The sequence below is a fragment of the Aythya fuligula genome, chromosome 16 (assembly GCF_009819795.1).
Source record: "Aythya fuligula isolate bAytFul2 chromosome 16, bAytFul2.pri, whole genome shotgun sequence".
NCBI classification, from domain to species: domain Eukaryota; kingdom Metazoa; phylum Chordata; class Aves; order Anseriformes; family Anatidae; genus Aythya; species Aythya fuligula.
Genome location: NC_045574.1, coordinates 7,127,923 through 7,152,940, shown reverse-complemented (window position 1 = coordinate 7,152,940; position 25,018 = coordinate 7,127,923). Strand labels below are relative to the sequence as shown.

The following is a 25,018-nucleotide window of genomic DNA, read 5'->3' as shown; positions in this document are numbered from 1 at the left end:
TTAAAAGAATATTAAAATCATTTCTTATACATTTATTTTAGTACAGAAAGGCTCAGATTAATGTGTTTGAGAAAAAGAAATGCTCTGTCTCAGAACTTAGTATCTGATAGACTTAAGTACAAGTTTTTGCTTAAACGTGAGCAAAAAGCTTTTCCCAAATATAAAGTGCACCTTTTGTAACAACATCAAAACAAACCCAAGCAGCCATAACAAAATTACATTAGTCTGAACAATACTTGATTTCATGTGGATAATGGAGACAAATGCCTTCACTCTACGATGTTATTTCTTGAAGCATAATACATTTTTTAAGAGCTTTTTGAAAGGTCAAGACACCTCCTAATAGCTACCTGGTACACTGCAGATCTGAAATACCATTAAAGATATGAACAGCAGAGGCTGTGCTGCATCACCATTAAACACGTGAGCACAGGTTCATAAGCAGCAGAGCACAGAACAGCTTCTGATTATTTCAAACCAAATCAGTAAAATAGGTGAACATTCATTCTCCTTACCTCTTGCCTAATTGCTATCAGTTTCCATGATACAAAAAGACACAGGAAACAATCAGATATGAAAAGTTATACAGTTTTCTTACACAGTGGCTTAGTTTCAAAAGCTTGGCTGTTAAAATTGAATGCTGAACTTGTATTTTCTCATTTCAGATATAAAAATCCAAAGCTTGTTCCAATTTCTGAGCATTACAGAACCTTTGCTTTGGATTTTTAATGTTGAGGGTAGGCTTTTCAAACTTTTAGGTTTTATTTAATGAAAGCAGCCTTCAAATAGAACATCTTACACCTGAGTAAAAAACAAGAGGGAAAAAGTCTTTCTAGTTTGCTTTTCCAATAGGACATTTAGCAACATTCACATTAGTTTGCCCATAAGGAAAATTGTAACAACTCTTACAGTTCTACAAGGATGAGAAATATACACAGGAACAGCAATCACAGAGCCAGGAAATACAGGGAAAGGATACAATAACTAAAGGATTCCTGAAGAGCCTGTCTATCTAGTACAGTGAAATGCAGAAACAATGTGCACTTGTGGCTCTGCTCTAGCAGAGGTGCACCGCGCGGCGGCACCCTGACGAGACTCACTAACCATGTAAGAACTGTGTGCATGACCACATACCTTGACAAACATTCAAGTAGCTCTGCTTTCCTGCAACCACTCCCATAATAGAAGTTTTGAGCAGTTTTTGCAGTTCAGTGTAGTAGTAAAAATGTAATATTCAATGTATCAAAAATACACTATAAAAACAATAAAATGCTGCATGTAAGGGCAATGCATTGTTACTTCAATAAAAGCTGCATGGTCACTTTTACAGCAAGAGGTCTGCATCTTCATCAGCTTTTTCAATACCAGGAAAGTAATCTTTGGATATTAAAAAGATTCTTCTCCCCCCCTCCTCTATTTTTTTTTTTTCAAAATTAAGTTTAAAGAGAGCTAGAAGTTTTTCTACTAGCTCAAGTAACATCACAATTACCTTAAGAAAAGATCAGGACTAGAAGGAGCAGTAACACATTTTCAGCACTTCTTGTAATTATGATTTTTTTTTTTTTTTGAAAAAATTAATTTACTCTTGCTGCAACAGTGCCATTACATTCAAAAATAAATGAGAATTGAGTTTGCTCTGCCGTAACAGATTACTTGTTAATTTTGTAGAAGTCCATTCTGAATATGCACTTAGTTTAAGTGTCTACATAAGAACATACTGTATCGTAAAATGCATTGCTGCATTGTTCTATGCATTTTTTACAGAGCAGACTGCGTTTTAGAAGTTGCCACTGAGGGTCAACTATCTTCTGAAGAAAATAGTTGAATAGTGCAAAAAGGAGAAGTGTTACTTATTGAAAGAAAGCCTTTGCTTGCAACTCGGTTCTGAAGTTGTCTTGAATTCATCCCCACTTCTGTTATTCCAGCTTTGTTTCATTGGAGTTAGATGAGGGGCAATCACATCACCATCCTGTTATTAAAAGTCAGGAAACATTAATGATAACGCATTAATTTTTTCTTTCTATCCTAAACCAGGGGAAAGAGGCTCACTATCAGGCATAGGAGAAAAATTAAATGCAAGGTCCTAGAAGCACTGGAAATTAATAAGTATGGAAGACCATGCATTACAGAGATGGAAACTGCTGTAGTTAGTGGTAGGAACTGACAGGGAAAAAATCCCCCATATATTTGAGAAGCTGGCTTGTATTTTGGGCATTGGTATATGAATTGGAAATATTGTTACAAGCTTTTGTTCCGAATCCCTCCCAGTTTCTAATTTAAATCTATTGCAGTCTACCAGGTGTAGGTGCTTAGAGGTGCCCTTCACCTTCTTAAGGTATATAACAGTGCAGTAACTGGTACGGTCTAGGCTGTGGTGCTCAGCCTTGTCAGACCACCTATTTAGTAATAAGGCATTACAAACATTGGAAAGAACAAGCAGAAATAGACTGGTGGGACTATCTTGGCATGTTATATAGGCCCTGGCATGCTGCAGGACATATAAGATGGGTAACTCTGAACCAGAAAAATACAGTTGCCGGATACAACCATACTTCATGAGCTACAAGCAGAATAAGCCTTTTACTTAATCTATTTGCAAAAAGCCTTTCAGAAATTAACTGCTCTCGTAAGACAGACTTGACTGAGAAAAACTTGATACAACCATAACTGATTGTTTACACTGACATATAATACTGGAAGTATCAGAACATCCTAGTTTTATTAGACAAAGGCCGCCACCTTCCTGCAAGGGGGATGTGATGGGGATGCTGCATCACACATCACCAGTTTACAGCCACAGATGTTACAGGTTTCCCCATAACTTTTGGCAGGAGGAATGCAAAACAAAGCATATGAACTCAGGTTCTGCTTTAGGCTTTCATTTGAATTGCTATGGCAGCTCTTGCACTGTATCCAGTGCAAAACTTCAGATGAGCTGTAACATACAGCCCTTCCTGTCTCTCAGATAGAAACTTGTATGTCTGAGAATTGACAGGAAAAGGGAGCACAGAACAGCTAAGGCTTTCCAAGCACTCAGACTACAGTTGCCCAGGGAGTAGAGGTTTGCAAATTTGTTTCCCAGGAATGTTACACTCTGACTCAGATCCAATGGACTGATCATGTATATCCTATTGGAGAGGTAAATTTAACAGCTGGTGAACGGGAAAGAGCCAAAGCAATCAGAAGAATTGATAAGACCACTCTAGATCTTTAAATCTCTCAGTGGCACTTTAAGCATTTGTATGAGGAAACCTGCATCAATACACTAGTGAGTTGCTGCATGGATGTTAACTTTTGTTATAAAAGTATGGCTTTTCAAATCACCTAAGTTAAACGAATGAAAATCCATCACTATTCCAGTGAAACCAGAGCATGTCCAGATGCAAGCCACAACAAAAACAGAAGCTAGGTTAGTGGGAAGCAGCAACGCCACAATGACAAGGCCAAAATCCCTAGAATTTTTTTTATGAATGAGCAAGCTTACAGACAAAGGTAAAAAGCACTAGAACAAGAAAATAACATGCAAATTTGTTACCTGTGGTTTGGTGAAATCCCTCTTTATACACCACTGAACGAAATACTGTTTTGCAGCTGAAACAATATTTGGATCCAGATTTTTGCAATAAACCCGAATAACCTGTTCTGCAAATATCCTGGGTAAAAGCCTTGAAACCTTTGGAACAAAGAACAAATAAGCTTCATTCTTTCTTTAAATTTAGAGTCTAGGGAACTTCAATTTCTTCATCTAAATACAAATTCAAAACAATAAAAACATCTCGCTATAATCCATGAGCTTTATCTAAGCAAATTATATTTCTGTAAGAACAAAAGAGTTAAACACTTCATATGTAATGGATGTTGGGACTCCAGTTGACTGTACTCATCTTGTGACATACGCCCAGTATGTCTAAGCAAAGACATGGATTCCACCACCTTTCCACAACTACTGCAAGAACTACCACGAAGGACAGCGATTGCTTCCATTGCAAGCTGTAAAGAAGATCACTTTCAGAAGGCCATTTGAGGAAGATAAAAAACTACCTGTTCTTTACTGATCTTGACAGCCTTGGAAGGATCAGCCTTGCAATAGAAGAGAACATTATCAATGGGATTCTGATCTTTCATTCCATAATCCATACTGATAACCTTGCATGCAAAACAAATAAAATGACATTTGTTAATGCTTGTCATTGGTTTTCTTACAATAAATACAAGTACGTACATACATACTATAGTTCTGTAAATGGCAGTAATAAAAAAAGAACGGTAATTAACAAATTATTACCTCATAAAACAATCTGGCATTTGCATTTTTTAATCTTTTATTCCACCACCTCTCAAGTCTGCAGCTGCCAGGTGGACCTTTGCATTTGTACCCACCAGCATTCTGAAACACTGCAGTTTCAAAGAGTAAAACCATGCTGCTCCCTCAACACACTGTGCCTTCCTGAGCCACACAACCTGCTCAGACAGCAACAGAGCTTACAGTTTTAAACATGAGGGTTAGCCAACATTACCTACATCTGCTTGGGACACTTTAAATTGCGTGGTCAGAAGAGAGAGAAGGGCCCACTTCCCCATGACGTCAGTTTGTGGGACAATGAAAGTAGTCAGCTACTTTAAAGCTACATAAGTTGCTGTCATTTTCCCCAACCTGAAATGAATCTTCAATGCAAGACAGCTTTAGAAGTGATTTGTGATGTGCTTTGCAAAAAGCCATTCACTAGCTCCCCTGAGAATTAACTGAGAAGAGGGTTTAAGCTATTTGACACTAGCAGACTGCTCAAACTTTGCCCTGTCACAGGCTCCCTCCTTACACTCCTGGTGGCTGGAGACTGCATTGCATGCACCTGGGAGCGACTGCCATGCCCCAGGCATGAGATGCCTGCAGGAATCGCCCTGCCTGTCTTCCTCCCACTGGAGCAAATGGTTCACTCGCCTTCATAAATAATAGCCAGTTGCTGGACTGCTGACTTTAACACCTGTACGTGATCAAGTAGTTTTTACTCTAAGGTCACTCCAAAAGCAGAGATAGTTACATCAACTATGAAGTCTTCAGCTTTTAGATCCACATTTGGAGGATTCTTTTCCGGCTTGGAATTAGCGATGTCATCTGCCAGGCCATCATATTCATCCTGGAAAAAAAAAGACAACAGCTCAGACTGTATTTTTGCATTATCAGGTCAAGACCTAAGCAACAAAGCACATAACAGAATATGGCATGAAACCAAAGCTTTAATTTCTTCATGCTTGACAAACTCTTTCTACAGTAATCTGGTTGTCAGAAGCCTTCTATACCTTCAAAAGCCATAAGTCTACTATTATTGTTTTATTTTTTTAGAAACAAACAAAAAATCAGCTTTATTACTATTTATATCAGCAAATTACTAAGACAGAAAGAGTTTCACACCTGGCAACAGGAAGAAAGGACAGAGCCCATTCAGGATATTGAAGTTCTCATGAAAATAGGAAGTAAATACCTTCAAGCAAATCTTTTACTAACACAAACATGTTTTTCAGTTAAGATCCCCAAAGGTGAATACTAAATATTTTTAATGTTTTTTTTTTTTTTTTTTTTTTTTTTTAGATGTTGGAGGATCTCACCCTCTAATAAAGGTTTTATAACTGCAGTTAAAAAGAAAAGCATTGAAACATAAGTAAACAAAAGCCAAACATGATTAGTGATCAGTGATGAGTTACTAAAAAAAAAAATTAAAAAAACACAGAAAATAAAACAGAAAAAAAAAAAAAAAAACAAAAACAAGATCCTAGACAAGCTTTGGAGGGGAAAGCAGAAAGTGGAAATCCACAAGTTTTATCTGGTTTTGGACCTTGAAGACTACTCCCTGCTGAGAGTAAGGTTAAAGCTAAGTGTAGGAGTATGGTGTGGTAGAGAATAGATGTTCATGGAAATGTGTAAGCTCTCTTTAAAAGGCTGTGGCTGGGCAGGAGAGAGAAGTTTGCCTGTTTACCTTTGCCCAGGGCTGCTACATTCTGGGCGAGATGCAAGATTTGATGAAGGAAGATTTCCTGGGAGCACCTGAGACTGAAAGGAGAAAAGCTGAGTGCAGCACAGAGCAGCCAGGGGGCAGGTCCAGAAGGGAAGGAATTCAACAAGCAGGTTTGTCCATTGCAAAGACAGGGAGAAGAGCAGTGAATTGCACACATCGACAGGCTGAAGCACGTGTGGCTTGCTGTGACTCAAGCCAAGGAAAGGTTTAGAACGAGAGCAAGCCTAGAGGAAAGAATCACCAGGAGGTAACTGATGGGAGGCAGCTGGCAGGAGACAGAATATAAGCTTTTTTATTTCTATTCTGCATCATTTATAGATATTTTTTTTTTTTTTTTTTTACATTGCCTATTCCAGTTCATACTAACTGGAAACTGAGCACTCTAGCTACTTGAGATTTTTCCCTTGCTGTGTCCAGCAGGTCATGAAACACAACACTGTTGTCTCTTAAGCAGTAGAATAGACAGCTCCATCTTGTCTGATCACTGCCCATTTTCAGTGCATCAGGGGAAGAAGAGCCTCTAACACTCCTGCAAGGGAAAATCCTCCTCTGCCAAGCCCCCAGCTGATCACCAGAAACTGCAAAATGCTGGCTAGATGTAATTATAAGACCACTAGCAATACCGTCTGCCTTCAGAACAACACACACACACACACAAGATTCAACGTCTCAGGCTGGGTTTTCCAAGCAAAAGTTTTTCTTTCCACTAACCAAGCTTCTACAAGGTGCTGTTTGAAGGTAGAGCTCATGCAATTTATACTCCTGCTCATCTCCTTTTTGTTAGGCTATCCTAGACTTCAGAAATTTTACAATCAATATGCAACAACTTCGCACCATGCTGATGTGTGTCTTAGAATGTTTTCCTTCCTCTTCAGTATTTACCCTCACCTTTTTTTTCCCGTATACAGAATCTCTTAACACTACATCTCTTAAACAAAGAACAGAACCCAAGCCTCTCAAGTGATAAGATGAACAAAGCAATAAGGTATTTCCTAGTCTCTCCATAGCCTTGTTCTTTAGAAAAGCTGAGTCATTTTTATTAAAGCTTTCTAGATATTGTCAGGCATTTCAGGAAATTTGGCATGGAAAATTTTGAGCACCAGGGCTGAAGTTTCCAGGTTATTAACTTGTCAACACAATATACCACTTTACGAGACCAGGTGAGCCATCAGAAGCAACATTATCTCTAATATAACATTATTTTGGAATAAGACAACAGTAGATAATCCAATGTCTGATGAGTGCTTTGGAAAATAAACACTAGAAAAAAATATAAATGCCCATGTTAAGTATAAAAATCTAACACCAAGAAATTGAGAAAATATTATTCACATTGTTCTCAAAGTAAAGCAAACAAGTTATGATTGAAAACAAAAATATCTTCTAATGTTTGTTGTTATTTTGAAAATTTAAGGAACACAAGATGATAGTAATAACTTTCTCAAATCACTAGACCGTAATAGCATTTTATGCAACAGGGTTCTGAAAATATTCCTGCAATAATCAACTTCTGAGTTTGTATCTCTTGCTGTTCTTCTGTCTGTAGATAAAAACCCTTCCCAGTTTTCCGTAATGTCTTCCACATCTCAGCAACATAAAAACAGTGTGGTGGAGATAGAACTTTTGACACTATTTTTTTTTAATAACAAGTTTAAAAAAATAGGAAAGAAAAAAAAGAAAGCCAGCAACTTAGAGAATGGTTTTAGAAAGACAGAACTCAGAATCTTCCAGAAATTGATATTACCTTTGGAATTTCATTTACTTTTTCAGGTTGAGTCTCTCCTAGAAACTTGTATAATTCACGCCGTTCTATTTTACGCAAAATTTCTCGTGCCTCGTTCAGTTCTGGACGGCTTGAGTGCAGAATTTCCAGGTAGATATTATCTGTCGAAATTGTATTATTTCAGTTAACTATGTCAAAGTTCAGTGTCACAGCAAAATACACGTACGAGGACAGTGGCTTAACCAGTAAGAAAAACTGCTGATTCAGGAAAAATGCTCACTTTCAGCGAATGTCTGAACATATCAGGTCTGACAACTGAGAATTCTATTCCAATATAATTTTGGATATCATTGGGTTCATAATAAATTTTGACTAAAATCCTAGTTCAATTCTCACCCTTGCAACAAACAATTATTTCACTGGAGGTTGCTTCCTCTTTTTGTTTATCCAGCCTTGGTAAGCAGCACTAACTGCCTCCGGGGGGAAGATGCTTCATCTTATTAAAGAAGAAAGCACTTCTGTTAAATCTTCGGAACTTCTCAGTCTTTGGACAGTGGTAATGAAAGTCCCCCTTCCTGTCTCCACGTGACAGCAAAGTACGCAGTGGCATTTCCACAATGCACATGAGTGGCAAGAGGCAAGTTTCCAGGTTTGCTTGGATGTGCCGTCAGAGCAGAAGGGTTAATTTTGCTGTCCTGAAACCACTGGTGTCAGGATGCTGCTCACCAGTCACACAACCAACACAGCAGCACTCCGTGCACCTGTTTGCATTCCCCAGCCAGGAGTACCTGTGCAGCTGTGACATGCTGAAGGTACAGCTCTGCAACACCCTGCCTGGCACAACAACCAGTTTAAGGAGCTCGCCACACATTGTGTAAGCAAGCTATGAACCACGATTACCAAAACATCTTTACCAAGGGTTATTTTTATGGACAACAAGGTTGATCAAAGTGTTCAATTTCCTCACACGGAACAGCAAAATTTCAGCTTGAGAGAACAGATAATCCATAGAAAATGAGAAGCCCATGAACGCATATATTGTGCAAAGGCGGTAGCAGCAAGGAACTGCTTGCTCTTTCATCCATTACAAAAATTAGAATTTGCTGTCAAATCAGAAACAAATTCAAAAACTAAAGGTGGTTTTTCACTCATCGTGGAAGAAAGTTGGGGAACTTACTGCTGCAGGATCTCACTAGAGGCTTATCATTAGCAAAGATCCAAATGGCAGTTGGACAGTTTCACAGAAGCATTGCTCATCTTGGACTACTGCTACCAAGCCTCCTGTCCTCCCAGATCCCCCAGGTTGGAATCACTGGGTGCAGGGTGCAAGTATCTTGGTTTAAGATGAATAAAATGTACTCATCCTTCTTGATTGACAGTTGTATCTAACATTGACATGCTCCTCTCATCCCTCGTCCCCCTGCACTCAAGGGGTCCCACATGGAGCAGATCTCCACGCTGCAGCCCGTGGAGGAGCCCCCAGTGGAGCAGGTGGATGTGGCCTGGAGGAGGCTGCGGCCTGTGAAGAACCCCTGCCAGAGCAGACTCCGGGCCAGAGCTGCAGCCTGGGGAAAGGAGCCCACGCAGGAGCAGGAGGCCTAGGGGATGCTGCTGCCCTTAGGGGACCCAGATAGGAGCAGTGTGCTCCTGATGGATGGACCCTGTGGTATGGAGCCCTCTTATTCTTGAAGAGCCACTGTCTGTGGGAAGCCCAGGCAGGATCAGTTCAGAAGGACTGCATCCCATGGGAGGGACCCTGCATAGGAGCAGGGCAAGGGAGTGACTCTGCAGGAGCGGCAGAGGCGAAGCGCCACAGACTGACCCCCCATTCCCCTGTGCTGTTCAGGGTGAGGAGGTGAAAGAGGATGGATGGGGGGAAGGTGGTTTTAGTTTGTTTTCTTTGTCTCTTATTTCTCTAGCTTGTTAATAATAGATAATAAATTTCTCTAATCTCCCTACATTGAATGTTTTGCCCATGATAATTGTTGAGTGATCTCCCTGTCCTTATCTCAACCCCTAAGCCCTTTTCGTTCTATTTTCTTCCCCTTTTCTTTTGAAGAGGGGGAGTGAAAGAGTGGTTGTGGTGGATCTCAGCTGCCCAGCCGGGTAAAACCACCACTAGGGTCATTAACATAAGACTCTTAACATGACACAGATTATGGCACACAGGAACATCTGCAACTGTGCCCTTAGCTTCTGTCACCTTGTCCATGGAGCAAAAACAGAAATTCCTGAGCCTCTCTGCTGACCAGCAAAGGCTTGATGATGGAAACTCAAGAAAGTAGCTCTGGGAATCCTTGTGAGCTGTAGCTCCCAGATGGAGCAAGATCTGACAGTTCTTGGGAGCACCTTTCTGCAGGGTCTGTAGCATCCTCTGCCCTGCAGTCACCCCAGCCACAAAACCCCGAGTGCAGCAGGGTTCATGGTGTACACTGGCCTCCATTCCAAATGCTACACAAAACCAGTAGTGGGATGCCATGGCACTGAACACCAACCAGAGGAACTTGTGGCGAAGACCAGGAGGGGCAGACAAATCCAATACACAGCACTGGTGGGAAGATGGTGAACTACATGATAGAGAACATTGAATTTAGTAATTTCTGTAAGCATTTGTTCCTCACAACACTGACCCAGACCTTGGAGAACCAACTTCCAGCAGCCAGACTATTTTTTCAGGAAACCCTCACAAGCCTTAACTCATCTGCATAACTACATAATCACACTGGAATTTCCCCACATCTCTAAGTAGCCTGTTGCTCCTTGTACTTACCCTACGAGAATAATTCTCACAAGCTCTTGACTAAGCAACCAGAAACTTTCAGCAATCAAATAATTTGTTCACATATTCCATTTTCTTCAGATGCATTTACAATCAGGGTTACAGTGCCTCAAACAAATTAAATCAGATTCCATCTGAGCCCTTTGAAACCTGTCTCAGGGTTAGTTTCCCACAATGAAACAAGCGCAGTACTTGTCTACCTGATGGAGTTAGATGTAGTATCACTCTGACGTGACCTACATCCCACTTGTAGCAAGTACAACAAACCTAGGGCACAGGCATGACTGCCTGACAGCACTGCTCACAATAAGCTAGACTTGAATGCATGCAGAATATCAGAAGTTGGTGCACCTCTCTCTCACCATAAACATAAAGGTAATTTAAGCTAGAAGGTTTTGCTTTCTCAGCAAGATGTGAGAGCACAGAGAGTTTCAGGTCTGACCTACCATCTGTGCACAAAAGCGGTGCTTGAAGAATCCTCATCATGGGCAAGGACCTACTGTGCCAACAGTTCTACAAACTAGAAAAAACAGTCCTATTCTAACAGACACTCATGTTCTGTCACTTTAAAAAAAAAAAATTGAGCATGCTTACCAGTTAGCTTAGTGTAGGCTTCCATATCTTCCATTGCTGTAGAAATCCGGTACGATTTTCCTTTAGAGCCTTCTATTTCAAAAAAACGGTCTGCTTTCTGAAAGGCTTCTGTAATCCTAGTTTGAGGCAAAAGTAAGACTTCAGTATCATTTAGCTTAGTGATACGGTTTAGTGGAGGACTTGTTAGTGTTAGGTCAGAGGTTGGATGATCTTGAAGTCTCTTCCAACCTAGAAATTCTGTGATTATCTTTAAACACTTTATTGCTTAAGAGTCAAAACAAAAAAAATGCTTTAGCACACAATAAATAGGAGACTAATTAAACTGCATCCTAAACATGCAGTAGAGCCTGACCGCATTGCAATATGTCCTATTTCCATGCTGCCATTGCACATTTCAGCAGTCTTTCCATTTATTGAAAATAGATTCAGAGCAGACCTTAACTTTATTTCAAGAAATGTCCACTTTTTTCTGCTTCAGAGTATGAGCTTGATAATGCTCACATGGCTGCAGAGCCTTGCAAGACAGTGACAGTCAGTCAGCTGCAGTGAGGCTACCTCATAGATGACCACATCCTTTTTACAGACCTATTGCTCCAGAAGTTAAAAGAGTGAACACAAAGCTTCGTAAAACCCATGTATGTGCAGTATTTTTTCAGTCAGGAAAACCTAATGCTCTAAAGGTCAAGTTTTTCCAAAGCTCTCAGTACACTTGCTGTCATTTCTAGGTTGTATGCTCACTTGGTTGGATAGGCTGTTATAATTACGGTAAGCCAAGAACTACATTCCCTGGCTGTTCTGTTTTACTTCTTACACATAGGTCCTACCAAACCTTAGGATTTTTAGCCAATGTAACTGACTGCTCCAAAGAACCACTGCACAATGAGCAGCAGATTGTGAAATGAAACCATTCACAAGTAATTTTTGTATTGTATAACCCTCTACATTGCTTTTTCCAAACTCAGCAGATGCTTACTCAGCAAGACCATTATTTGGGGATACCAATATTTCTTCTGCTTTTGAAAAAAAATAAAAATAAGAACATTACCAGGAAACTTCTATAGATATAAAGAGAAGTACAAATGCTGGTAGGTAACCAAATTGTTCCTGAACAATTCCTGCTGTGGCATTACACGAAGACAGGTAAGCTTGCTCCTTATTTTGGTCTGCTAGTAATCTTAACATTAACCAGTCAGTTTGAGTCTAACGCTCTCTTTAACATGTAGATAAAGATTCAATCTGCTTCTAGTCGAATTTCCTGTGGAAGGATAATGCTGTCTGGCCAACCCTACTTCCTGTTCCTTTTGTTGTTGTTTTTGCCTTTTTGTTGTTGTTGCTTTTTTATTATTATTTTTAATTATATATTTATACAGTGCTTAGAGTGTCAAGAAGTCTGTATACAGTATAAGGTCTCCCCAAAGCCTTCTCTTCTCTAGGGGCTAAATAACACCAGCTCTCTCAGTCTTCCTAGGAGATGTGCTCCAGCTCTCTGATAGTCCTTGCGGCCCTCCTCTGGACCTGCTCTAACAGATCCAGATTTTGGTTATGCAGCCCAGTGACTGTACATGTGTACATGTCACATCTTATGGATTAGTTGAAGATTCTAAACGGATATACAGTTTCAAAAAAATTAAAATAGATGATGTGCAAAAAAAGGATGTATAATACTTGCATTATTTCAATGATGTTGCCAATCTTATGCTGGTATGCTCGTCGATGCAGGCAATTCCGTGTGTGGAACATATCATACAAATTTCCAACTTCCTGAATCAAAAAAAAAAAAAGAAAAGAAAAAGAATCTTTTACTTTTCGCATTGTCTCAACTGCAAAACTAAAACAATTTTGGAATCAAACGAATTGATGCTTTTCATTTGCTGCAGAGCAGAATACTTATTTTTCACAATTTATAAATGTTGAAATAGACTCAAGCCATGGAAGAGCTTGGCAGTGACCCCAGACAACCCAGACAGAGAAGAGCACTTCTAGCTGCTTCAAAAGCCCCACATTCACATCTTGTTCAGAAGAGCAGAGCAGGAGCACACCCAATTGGTGATCATCTACTCACCCTCAGAAGGACTCGCCACATGCCCTTCCAGAGGCTAGCCTCATCCCTCCCCTCCTGAGACTGGTAAATTCTGCCAGCAGCTCCCAGAGCAGCAACTACTTCATCCTCTTGGGCTGCAGAGCATCCATCTAGCAGCCCCCTTCAATGCAGCACGTGGCTGCACCACCCTGCCCAATTCTGGCTGGCTTTACCGTGCCTTAACTGTCTGCAACCTGCTGATACACCTCACATGTATTTTGCTACTGAGTGCTGCCTCAGCTCACACACACTGCTTACCTTGTCACGGGCACAGATATGCTTCTCGTTTTCTACTTCACAGACCCGAGTGAATTTAATTAACCGCCTATAATCAAAATTATTCTGGATTCCTAGGTGATGGCAATCCCTAAAAACATTCCACAGAAAATGCTTAACAATGAGCTCATACTTGTAAATATTGCAACATTGTTTTAGTAGGAATTTAATAAAAACAGAAACTGTAAGATTCGTACCTTGCAAAATAATCCCATTTGTCAACATCAATGCCATTTTTTTTGTTAGCTACTATCTCATACAGGAAACTCTTCTCCTTTGGTCGACCATGGTAAGGCCACTAATAGCACAGGAACCAAGAACAAAAATCAGAAATAAGAAATTAAATGCTGTGAGAAATGTTGGAATATTTTTAAAAGACTGTGCCAATACATATTTTCTTGCCTATGGTAAACATCCAACCCCAAACTAATGAAGAACAAAGACAATAGAAGAGCTTTCAAAAGCTATGCTGGGCATTAGAAATCCAGAACAAGGGCGTAAGCAGATGATTTCCCAGAATATCCGGAAGAACAAAGGTCACGTACACTACAAGTACTTAATTTTCCACTCTACTAAAAGCAAACGGAGCTCTGAAATGCAAAAAACAACATGTAACAACAGAGGGGAAGAGGTTGGAATTACTTAACCTTCAGAGGAATTAATTAAACCCACACACATCACTGTCTTGCAGTCTTCTGCGATCTCTGCAATCAGCTATACAACTTTATAGAACGTACTTTTAAAACAATTATTTAGATTAAAAAAAATAATAATTGTTCAAACTGCCAGCTACTTAAACTCCTAGCCCACAAACGAGGAATGATTCAGCCATGGTGCAAACAGGAAATCGACACCAAAATAATAAAATACAAATTACACATAAATATTTCCTTAAACATTTAATGATTCTTTAGTTAAACAAAGATTGCCATAAACTGGCCTTGAAATTTGGGAGAGGGAAGTGGGGGGGATTATCTAAGATATATACAAACAGATATCATGGTTTTAATTTTAACTGCATTGCAGATATATTAAAATTAAAGTGAGTAAGAATGGAAATGTGTAAACAGGGAGGAGAGCACTTCAGGCATAATATTCTGTACTGATCACAAAATGCTGTTACAGGGACAATGAACAGGAGCGCAGCTCCCAAGAGTAAAATTGAGAAATGCATTGTTTTCTTCAGGACCAGATGGCCTACTGCAAGGTGACATCATCACAACACGGGCACTCATCAACAGAAGAGCCTGTACTCTGCTGAAACCACCACAACCCAAATGACCTCCAGCAGAAAATTGCAACCTAACACCAGGAGGATGTCCAGGTTGGCACAGATCACATTTGACATTCCTTTTCCTGTTATTCTGCTGGAAAGTAGGCATAAAGTCCAAATGAGAAAAAATAGACAATGGGCAAGAACTTGGCCCAAGATCAATGGTAGCAGCAGGCAGCAAGTTTTGTGTTCAGACGACTGCAAATGGGTACAATCAACTTGCATGGCTTTCCATATTGCCCTCCTGTTAGATCTCAGACTGAGTTTTTTTATGCCAAGTTCCCTATGCTTTGTCATTGGAGCACTCAAGTACACATGGTAGCACTACACAAGAGAAAATAACGGGTAAGTGCTAACATTTATGGGTGATGCTTGGGACAATATGCAAGTTTTTATTAGGACCTGATTGTCATGACAGATCTCCCACTGGTGGGCTCTTAATTATGGTAGCAACTGAATGGATATCCTTGAAGAGATGACAAGAGCTGTAAAATTAAGAGTGATGACGTGATTCTTTTATAGAGTTACAAAGATTATTAATGATGATCTCTTCTTCCTTGTCTCGAGGCAAGCCATTTCTTCAAGTCTTATCCCTGCCTCTGTATGTGTTACTGCAATAAATCCAAACATTTTGCTACTGTCATCAAAGATAATGAGGCTCTGGCACTCACCATATAATTGGGCTGTGCTTTGCAGCACTCACTGCCTCATCTCTGCCAGTTCTCAGTTCTGTTATCTATTATTGGATTGTTAACCTAAACTGTGTTTTCTTTGTATGGCCACTTAAAAACATGACCTCATTACCAGCACCTTCAATGTATCCAGTAAATGCACTTCCTCTAATCTGAAGGCTTTGAGGCAAGAACTTTACAGGAAGATGTGAGCACGTAACATAGCAAAACTACCACCAAAGGAAAAAAAAATAAAATAGCGCTCTTCTCTAGAATCCCTCCTGCAAGGAGTCTCACAATTTACTAGGTCTTCACAAAAACGGAGAAAATAAATTGTAAGAAAAGCAAAAATTATCTACTCTAGTAGTAAAATGTAAGACATTTGTTGGAATAACCACAGTAGAAATACAGTGACTCACCGATTTCTCACAAATGTTTTCATCGATAGGCCCTCCTATTTGTTCCTTGATGAAGATCATATCTTCTTCCAGGACAAGACCATATGACTTCATGACTTCTTCTAGTCCATTGGATGTGACTAAGTGCTCAAACATTTTAACAGAAGCAGTTTCGTGCTGTGAAAAATACGTGAACATTACATTACAAAGTTCATGCACCTTTCCTGTGGTGACACAGCTTTCTCCTAACCCTGGAAGGGCACTTGAGCATGGGAATGTGAATGTGGGTCATTTGCTGTTCATTTTGTATCTACACAACAGAAAAACATCCTGTCTACAGAGTCCAGAAACAAGCTCTTCCACTGAGAACGCTTAATTATACATTTTTAACAAACAGCAGTGACTGTTACAGTGTAAAAAAAACAAAAGCAAACAAAAAAACTAACCAAGTCTGCTGTACAGTAAATTAACAAGTTTACTCAGCTGATTTTCCTAGTATTTAATAGCTGACAAAAACCTGAAACAAATGTGTTACATTTTATTAAGAGAAAACAGCCCTCGAAGCTGTTCAAAGTTTCAGAAAATTTAAATTCTAAACACTGTATAAAATATCCTGGCTTTGAACCAACATCTTAAACTGAAAAGGAACCTCCCAGTTGTTTCGCACCTGTAAAATACGTGCTGGAGAAAGCTAGCACTACATATTTTAAGGTATGATGCAGGCTTAAAATGATGAGTGAAGCCGTAATGAGTTCTGCCTCTTTAGTACCTCACCACAGGGAATGACAAGACACAGACATTTCTTTTTCCCAGTGACACCCAGTGAGAGGTGGTGGAGGACATGCTTACACAAACACATCTCAAGACATTACACAGCAGCTCAAGAGCATTTTCACCTTCAGGGAGGAGATGCTGGTGACAAATGTCACCAGCCCTCACTTACTTATCACACCTCTATTTCACTAGTAAGGCTGTATCTGTTCACAGTCACACTAACAGGGCAGATATTCCCCAAACAAACAAAAGAACAAGAAAATCAATATAAGACCATGAAACCATTTTCTGTTTTTCAGTTATACCATGAAAACGATGCAATAAGAAAACATGATGGTCACTATATGCTCCCAAACATTGGTAATCTTTAAAGATAATTTATCTTCCCTTTAAGAATGCGAGTCTTCTTTTTTACTTTAGTATTGAAATGCCTACCTTCCACTTCAAACCTTCACGAGCGAGTGGAATAAATCTTCCATCAAACATGTGTGAAAATGGTCCGTGACCTTGGATATAAAGATTATGCAGGTTTAATCTGAGATGTGGCTGTCAATAAAAGTATCATGAGCAAGCTGAGAATCTGCATTCTCTTGTATTTTATTTGATCTTGACATCATCTATGAAGAAGACTCAACTACAGCAAGTACACCTCACTAACACGTCACCTTAAACACTACTGCACTTAACATAGATGGTTCCATTACTGACACCATAGGAAAGTATTGCAGTAACACCAAGTACGTTAATTGCTCTGTACCAGCTCTGAAGAAAATAAACAGCATTATAAATGAATAACAAATTTGGAAAGGGTCACTAATTTTCTCTCTGAGATATTACTGGAGGTTTTGAGAGATTTGAGAACATCACGGAAGGAAGCACTTGACCACTGAAGAAGAACTGTAAAATACCATATGAAAACAACACAAAAAACTGGCTAAGAGTGGCTACATATTCACCAAGTGGATTTGCCTCTACAGAGGTACTCTGAACCAAACAGGAACAGATTAATCCTGTCTTGGAAGATGGTCATGAACTGAGAAGCCTGAAACAGCTCTCGTGTTCTGCTCTCACAGCCAACTCTTCCTTCAGGTTAGCTTTCAAAAAGAAACAGGCCAACTCAACTGTTGCTCGCTTACCCAAATCATGACAAAGACCCGCAATTTCTACACAGAGGATGTCTCGTTGGGTTATATCCAATTCTGGTTGTCTCTCCTTCAGTGCACGTACCAGGCATCCTGCTAGGTACCCCACCCTGTCGCAGGACAAAAATAAATAAATAAATAAGAGGAAGTGAATATAATAGCATTTTAGCTTGAACAGGAAAATAGCAGTTCACCTATTCTATGTTGCTACTTTAAGACACAGATTTGTCTGAAACATAGCACACAACATGTAATGAAAACCTGACCTGCAAAATGATCAGAGAAACATTTTTTTTTTCCTGTAGTAGAGCTTTAGCCATCAGTAACGCATCTGAATGCAAAAAAAGCAAGAGATAACATGCCCAAAACATGGAAGAAACAGTATCTTAACATGGTACTCAGACAGCTCTAAGCAGATCCTGCATTTTCTTCTTTCCCATAAACACATGAGTTAAAATCTGCCTTCTGTTTTGCTTCCAGTTTAAACTTCCTCAGAGTTCTCCCCTTAATTAAAGCAAAGCTTCAGGTATTTCCAACCTTGCAGACATTTGCTTTCTTACAGTCATTACGGCCTCAAAACTTTACAGGAACACAAGACTCCCCTAGCAGATTGACCTACTCTATACAGAATCACAGAAATGTAGGGGTTGGAAGGGACCTCCAGAGATTATCAGGTCCAACTCCCCTGCCAAAGCAGGTTTGCTAGAGCAGGCTGCCCAAGTAGGTGCCCACCTACTTTCTCTTTAACTTATATTACTAACAGCCTGACAATTTGGCATCGACTGCATGAGGCACACTTAAGTACAAATGCAAACATTACAACTAAAGCCCATTTTATTTGTTCTGGGAAATCTAAGGGGATTGCATCTGTCTGACAGTTCATTTATAGCAGCCTCAGTACTCTTCCCAGGCTTATGCTTTTAAACTCAATTTTCAGCTGGGGAGAACATACAGCACTCACAGTCTCTAATGTGCATTACCAGAAGGAAAAATAAAGGTGGAAAGCATTGATCCATATTGGGAGTTTCTTTATCTCTCTTTGGTAAATGAAGTCCAAGAGAACAGCCTATAGTCACGAAGGATAAACAAAAAGATTCATGTGACAGAAAATGCCACCACAACAGTATTCATAAACCCTCAAAGGTAAGTAACGTACCTTGGCTGGCACTCCACACCAGCGGAACCAATCTCAGGGAAATACAAATACAAGAGACGTGCATACAAGACTATGTTACCTTACCCTAAAGAGTGTTCAAAGCGGTTGTGAGAGGCTCCTGGAAAAACAAAGTAAGTGCCACCCAGCTGCTTAATGTATCGCAGGCGCTGAAACTGAGGTGTGTCAATGATGCGAACCAGAAGAGGGTGCATTTCAATATGCCCATGAACTGGATCATTAAAAACCTACAAAAGCCAAACAACAATGCAATCAACACTTAAAATATGACTTTGAAAATAAACAGGCACAAAGGTAAAGGGTACCCAGTAGGGTCAGGTATTTGGTGGGAGAGGTGGTATTGGTGATCACTTGATTTCACCTTTAAAATAGGCATATCCTGTCTATCCTATACCGAGATTTATCCTGGAGAGCTGCTTAGGCATGACATCAGAAAAGACAAAGCTGTGCATTTCAGGTGGTGAGGGAATTCCAGACAAAAGTCTCTAAAAGTCTTACTTGCATTTGTTTAATTCCAATATTTAACACTTGAGAAAACTGCCTAGCTACATCTGCTATTCCACTTAAAGGAAGGTACTGCAATACATGTCTGTGATCATAAAATGGTTTGGGTTGGAAGGGACCTTAAAGATCACTCAGTTCTAAGCCCCTGCCATGGGCAGGAACAGCTCCCACCAGGCCAGGCTGCCCAAAGCCGCATCCAGCCTGGCCTTGAACATGCCCAGGGATGGGGCATCCACAGCTTCTCTGGGCAACCTGTTCCAGTGCCTCACCACCCTGAGTGAAGGATTTCTTCTTTACATCTATTCTAAACCTGCACACTTTTAGTTTAAAGCCACTACCCCTGGTCCTACCACTACATTCTCTGACAAAGAGTCCCTTACCAGCTTTCCTGCAGCCCCGTTAGGTACTGTAGGGCTGCTATAAGGTCTCTCCGGACCTTTCTCTTCTCCAGGCAGAAGAGCCCCAGCTCTCTTGGCCTTCATAGAAGAGGTGCTCCAACCCTCTGATCATTCTCATGGCCCTCCATTGGACTCACTTCTACAGGTCCATGCCCTTCTTGTGCTGGGGACCCACCCCAGAGCTGAACACAGAGCTTCAGGTGGGGTTTCACGAGAGCAGAGCAGAGCGGGAAAATCCCCTCCCCTACACCCTGCAGCCCAGGATACAGGTGGCTTTCTGGGCTGCAAACTCACGTTGCCGGCTCGTGTTGAGCTTCTCATCAACCAACACCCTCAAGTCCTTCTCGTCAGGGCTGCTCTCAATACCCAATAAGAAGTGTCTGGTTTGACACTGCTTGTTGTGGTTTTTTTTTTGTTTGTTTGTTTGTTTAAAAAAAAAAGTGAGATTTTGCAGGGTGGAAATTGTGATTCTATTTTTTTTTTTCATAAAAGAAAACGCAAAACCCAAGACAAACAAAATCTGAAGAAGTACTCCCTGATTACCTCTAGGTTTGCATTATCTGAACAATGACTTCTACAATAACATAAATACATAGATTTAATCCTTGCATCAGAAGAGAACATAAAGCCATTTCATGATACACTTATCTCAGTAAAATACTGAGTCAAATAAGTTTTTTTTTTTCCATGTTCTCTCTACTCCTGTTGCCAAACTGGCAGTGCTGCAGTCAGATGCACAGACAGCAGAGGAATGCGTGCTGATGGGCTGTCCTGGCCTGGGTTAAACTAACACACACCACTGTGAAAAACTGTCGGACACTACAAGCAGTGGAAACGAGAAGAAGCCTGTTAACACAGTCCTGAGGCTAAACTAACAAAAATCAAGAAGGGGACACTCCACAAGACAGAAAATGTGAAAGGAGAGCTTCTCACATTTCAAACAACAGCTCATTTACTCATCCAATCTCCCACAACCACCAGGTGCCCACATCAAGCTCTTAACTGCTCATTTTAACAATTTTTCTGGTTAACATGGTTTTTGAAAGAACATTGACTATCGAGAAGAAGGGCTTGGAGCGTGCTGCTCTGCAAAGGAAAAGCACCACTGCAGTGCTGGCTGGCAGGACAGAGCCAACAGGAGGGGAAGCAGAAAGACACAGGCAGATCACTGCAATTGCCAGCAGGGCGGTGGAAGCAGAGTCCCCCAGGCAGCACCAGTTACCTTCATTATGTCCACTGTCTGTCTCAGTTTGTTCAGGCAGGCGAGCACCTTCAATCTCTCAGCTGGGAGGCTAGAAATAAAATAATAACAGTTTGAAAGCAAAGTTTGGTAGGTATTTTCCTTGACAGTATATATGGAATTACTTGTGTGAGTTCATATTACTCTGATGTGCATTAACTCTTTTATGGACATACAGATTTTGTGGCCTTTTCATAGTAATATTGAAATATTGATCTTTTGTTAACTCTGCCTTCAGGTTTCGTCCTTGGGCAAACTGGTTTTGGCCGCAGTACAACAGCAAACACTTTACCACTAGAAAACACAGTATGTTACCTTTTGCACTCTTCAGCAGTTAACCATTCTTAGTACAGCTTTACAACAGTCTTTGCATTTAAGGTTTAACAGAAATTAATACCATAAAATGTCAACTATTAACAAAAACAAATACAGCCAGATGCACTGAATATTTTCATCTCTATCATTTCATAATTCACAGTCCATAAAAATATTAAATGCATATGATGCCTGAGCTCCTGGTGAGTTTTTTTGTTTGTTTTAAACAGTTTGTATCCCTGTCCCCAGCAGAGGAGTTCTTGGCTGCAGCCCGGGCTGCTGTCACTTGCAAGCCTTCAGCTGCCTCTGCTCGAGAGCAAGATAAAAAGCACTGGCAGTGATGCTCAGAGCAGCATGTTACTTTACACCTCGAGCAGTTCAACCTGTAGGAATGGTCACAAACTCTCAGATAATTACAAGGGAGATCCTGAACGAGGCCACTATTTACAGGGCAAAAGAAAACAGCTAAAACTGAAGACAAGAGGAGGACCACCTGCATAAGCCTGTCCTTCTCCGCTATGATAAGATGAAGAATTTGGGCGTGGTGGAAGAGCAAAGGAACTCTTTTGCAGCCACCAAAACTGAACCTTGCACATATCTATCTTCATGCTTCCAGGAAACAAAATTGCAACAGCTCTTTGAAATCTGTCCAGAAAATGGGACCAAGGACATTCAACTGCTGTGGGTAAGAAACACATAACGTTTGCAACTATGTCTGTCTAACTTGGACAGGATGAATGCTTGGGGTGCACCCTCTAAAACAGTTCAGGATTTAAAAAGTAACACCAAACCTGATATAAAAAGATGACCCCCACTTTACTAATTACAGCTGAGGGGTCTTTGGGGGATATCACTTAAAAGCATGCTAGTAATGCTGATCAAATGTCACAATAATGTTTTTGAAAGAGCCATAATACAGCAGGAGGTACACTGACACCATCATACAGCCATGCCATCAGATAACAACTGCTCAACAGGACAGTTTGGGTCAGACAAAGTATATGAGCTTAGTCACATTTACGGGAAGGTGATGCAATGCAAAGCAGTACCAATCATTAAGCAAGTATTAAGCACTTCTCCTCCCAGTGCTGGGTACATGGCACAGCGTTGGTTGGAAGCACCTGACTGTACTTTTAAGTGCCACAGAAATTCAGGAGCAAGGAGAATCTTCACTGGAAAATTATCAGGTACGTACAGGGGATGGCACACGGGCATCTACCCACTACTACTTGAGAAGTGACTGCAGCTACAGAAACAGCAAAGGACACATCCGTGCTATTTACACTGGAGTTTGTTATACAACTAATTGTGCAAACGTTGTCCACAAAGAGCATAGCCAGATGTGCTCTTTTATTTTTTCCCCTCCAGAAACTCACCTCTCACAGGCTTGTATTACACATTGCTAACACAGCTCTCTACACTGTAGGACACATCTGATGGAGGTGCCCCTGGCCAGACTGTTGCTGCAGATGGATGCTACAGAGGCAGGGAAGTCCATGCCTGACCTACCTACCAGTCACTGGCTCCTGCCTCCAGGAACGCTGACCCCACTTTGGGGCTTGGTCTCCCGAAGACAAAGCATATTGCCAGTATGGTCATGGTGAGCATAAAATCACAAAGAGCTCTTTAGTGATCTTCAGAGAAAGAAGAACAGCAAGGAGTTGTTTACATTGTGCCTACACGATAGGACTGCCTCAACCAGAAGACTGCAAACAACTCATATTTTAATACAGTTTTCTCAGGGTGTGGCTGATGTAGTTCTTCAAACTGCCCTTAAAGCAGCTGTCTTAAGGGTGAACACTTCCATTTCCCCATCCATTCCCCTCCACCCACGCCCTCCCTTGCACCACAGACAAGGAAGAAAAAAAAAAAAAAACAAAAAACAAACAGCCCCTCTCCTGCACCCATCAGGAACTGAACTATTCCAGAGATGTCAACCAGACAGCTTCACTCACCACCCATATTTAACATGCATCACATCTCATTCTGCACGGAACATCCACTTCTAGGAGCAGGAGAATGCGTAGACAACCCATAGCTCAGCCTCCAGGCCCCTGCTGTCCCAACCTCTCCTCTCTGTATGTCTGAGAATGACAGGGAACTATACTCTAAGTGTGCAGTCATTACTGGTCTGACACAGAGAAATTATTAAAGTTATTGGAGGACATGACATGCAATGGAAAAAAAGCACAGGAAAGATCACCCTTCATTGCAAAGCCAAGCAGAAGTTATATATATAAAAAAAAGCAAACAGCTCCAGCAATTTCTCATCCAATGGAGAGTATTTTCAGCTCAACAGAATTGAGATGTCAGGCTGCAAGGAAGTAAACACCTTACAGTACAAAACTTGCCAACACATCATTCCATATGCCCCATTCAGTTTCTGCACCGACTGGGAACTATCCACGGCCGTTTGGCTCCACACTGCACCAGCAGGACTCAACCTACACACTCCCAAGGAGCCTTGAAGCAGCTTCTGTCTCTCCTGTACATACAAGCAGCCAGCATGGGCACATGCTGCTCAAACAGGCACCGAGGTACTGAAAGCAGCCAGCCTTCCGGTGGCGTACAAACAGAAACCACTCTCTGCTTGTTCTGTCAGCAAAAAAAAGGCCTTTGGAAACAGAAACTAAGAAAGCCTTTCGCCACCTTCCTTGCGATTCCACACCATTCCTACCTGCACACTTAAAACCATTCTCACAAAACCCCAAACCATCTTATTACTGACTTCTGCCAACGTCTTACCTCCTCCAAAGCACGACCCTTCTGCCTTGTCACCTTGTGCCTCGCCGCCTCTCCTTTCCCTGCCAGTGGACACACCCGGACACTCGCTCTCAGATCACACCCTCCTCAAGCTGACAGCACTCTGCCCCAGCCAAATCTCTAGACATCGTAGAGGTGTCTCGAGATCATCCTCGGCACACTTAGCTCCGGCAACCTTACCTGCAGGCAGCCAACCCACACACAAGCACAGCTCTGCACTTGAGCACGCCTGCCAAATAACCACACCGGGAACTGCCCTGGTACCGCTAACCACAACAATAGAAAACAACGTGAGAGGAGCAGAGGAGCTGGAGGTAGGCGCAGGGGGAACACCCCAGGGCGCAGCCCGGTCCCTCAGACAGGCAGGACCTTCATCTCCCCTTCTGCTTCTGGAGAGGAAGGGAGCTCCTTCAGCACCCGAGCACCGACCGGGCGTGCAGGAGCTGCCGCTGCCCTGCCTGCTGAGGGCAGTGCCCCCTTCCCAGGCTCCAGGGGCTGCTCCGGGACCCCCCTTCCCACAGCCCCCACCCCCCAGCCCGCCCCGCGCCCCTCTCACCAGACACCTGCGACCTCGAGCGCGCAGGCGGGCAGGTCCAGCAGCATGGCCCCGGTGACTTCGCTCTCTGCGGGAACAAGCAGGCGGTGAGCGGTGCGGGGAGAGCCAGCACCCTCTTTTTTTTCCCCCCCTCCCGGTCACCGTTACCTCGGAAGCGGCTGAGGACGGGCTCAGCCACGCCGCTGCGCGAGAGGTGCTGGCAGAGCCGCTCCGTGTCCCACAGCCGCGGGTCGCCGTCGGCACCGCCACCACCACCGGGGCTGCCGAGCCCCTCGGCCGGGTCCTGGTGCCGCGCACGCTTGGCCGGAGTCTCGGCCCACGCCGCCGCCGGGCTGCCCATGGCGCTG

The 25,018-nt window shown here is 41.7% G+C and overlaps 1 protein-coding gene across 2 annotated transcripts; it reads right to left on the bottom strand.

The window, feature by feature from the left end:
- SAMHD1 (SAM and HD domain containing deoxynucleoside triphosphate triphosphohydrolase 1) lies at positions 1 to 25,018 on the bottom strand. 2 transcript variants are annotated; one of them, XM_032198250.1, is made up of 16 exons: positions 24,819 to 25,018; positions 24,672 to 24,738; positions 21,020 to 21,089; positions 18,962 to 19,122; positions 17,716 to 17,831; positions 17,015 to 17,085; positions 15,827 to 15,982; positions 13,661 to 13,761; positions 13,446 to 13,554; positions 12,777 to 12,868; positions 11,108 to 11,223; positions 7,756 to 7,895; positions 5,040 to 5,135; positions 4,042 to 4,146; positions 3,536 to 3,673; positions 1 to 1,969 (listed from the first exon to the last, which is right to left on the bottom strand). In XM_032198250.1, exons 1-16 carry the CDS (start codon positions 25,009 to 25,011, stop codon positions 1,847 to 1,849), a joined length of 1,854 nt encoding a protein of 617 aa, XP_032054141.1. In that variant the 5' UTR covers positions 25,012 to 25,018; the 3' UTR covers positions 1 to 1,846. The 2 variants fall into 2 exon arrangements, with proteins under 2 accessions (XP_032054141.1, XP_032054142.1); XM_032198251.1 differs by lacking the exons at positions 24,672 to 24,738; positions 24,819 to 25,018 and adding an exon at positions 24,098 to 24,308 and having other exon boundaries at positions 301 to 1,969.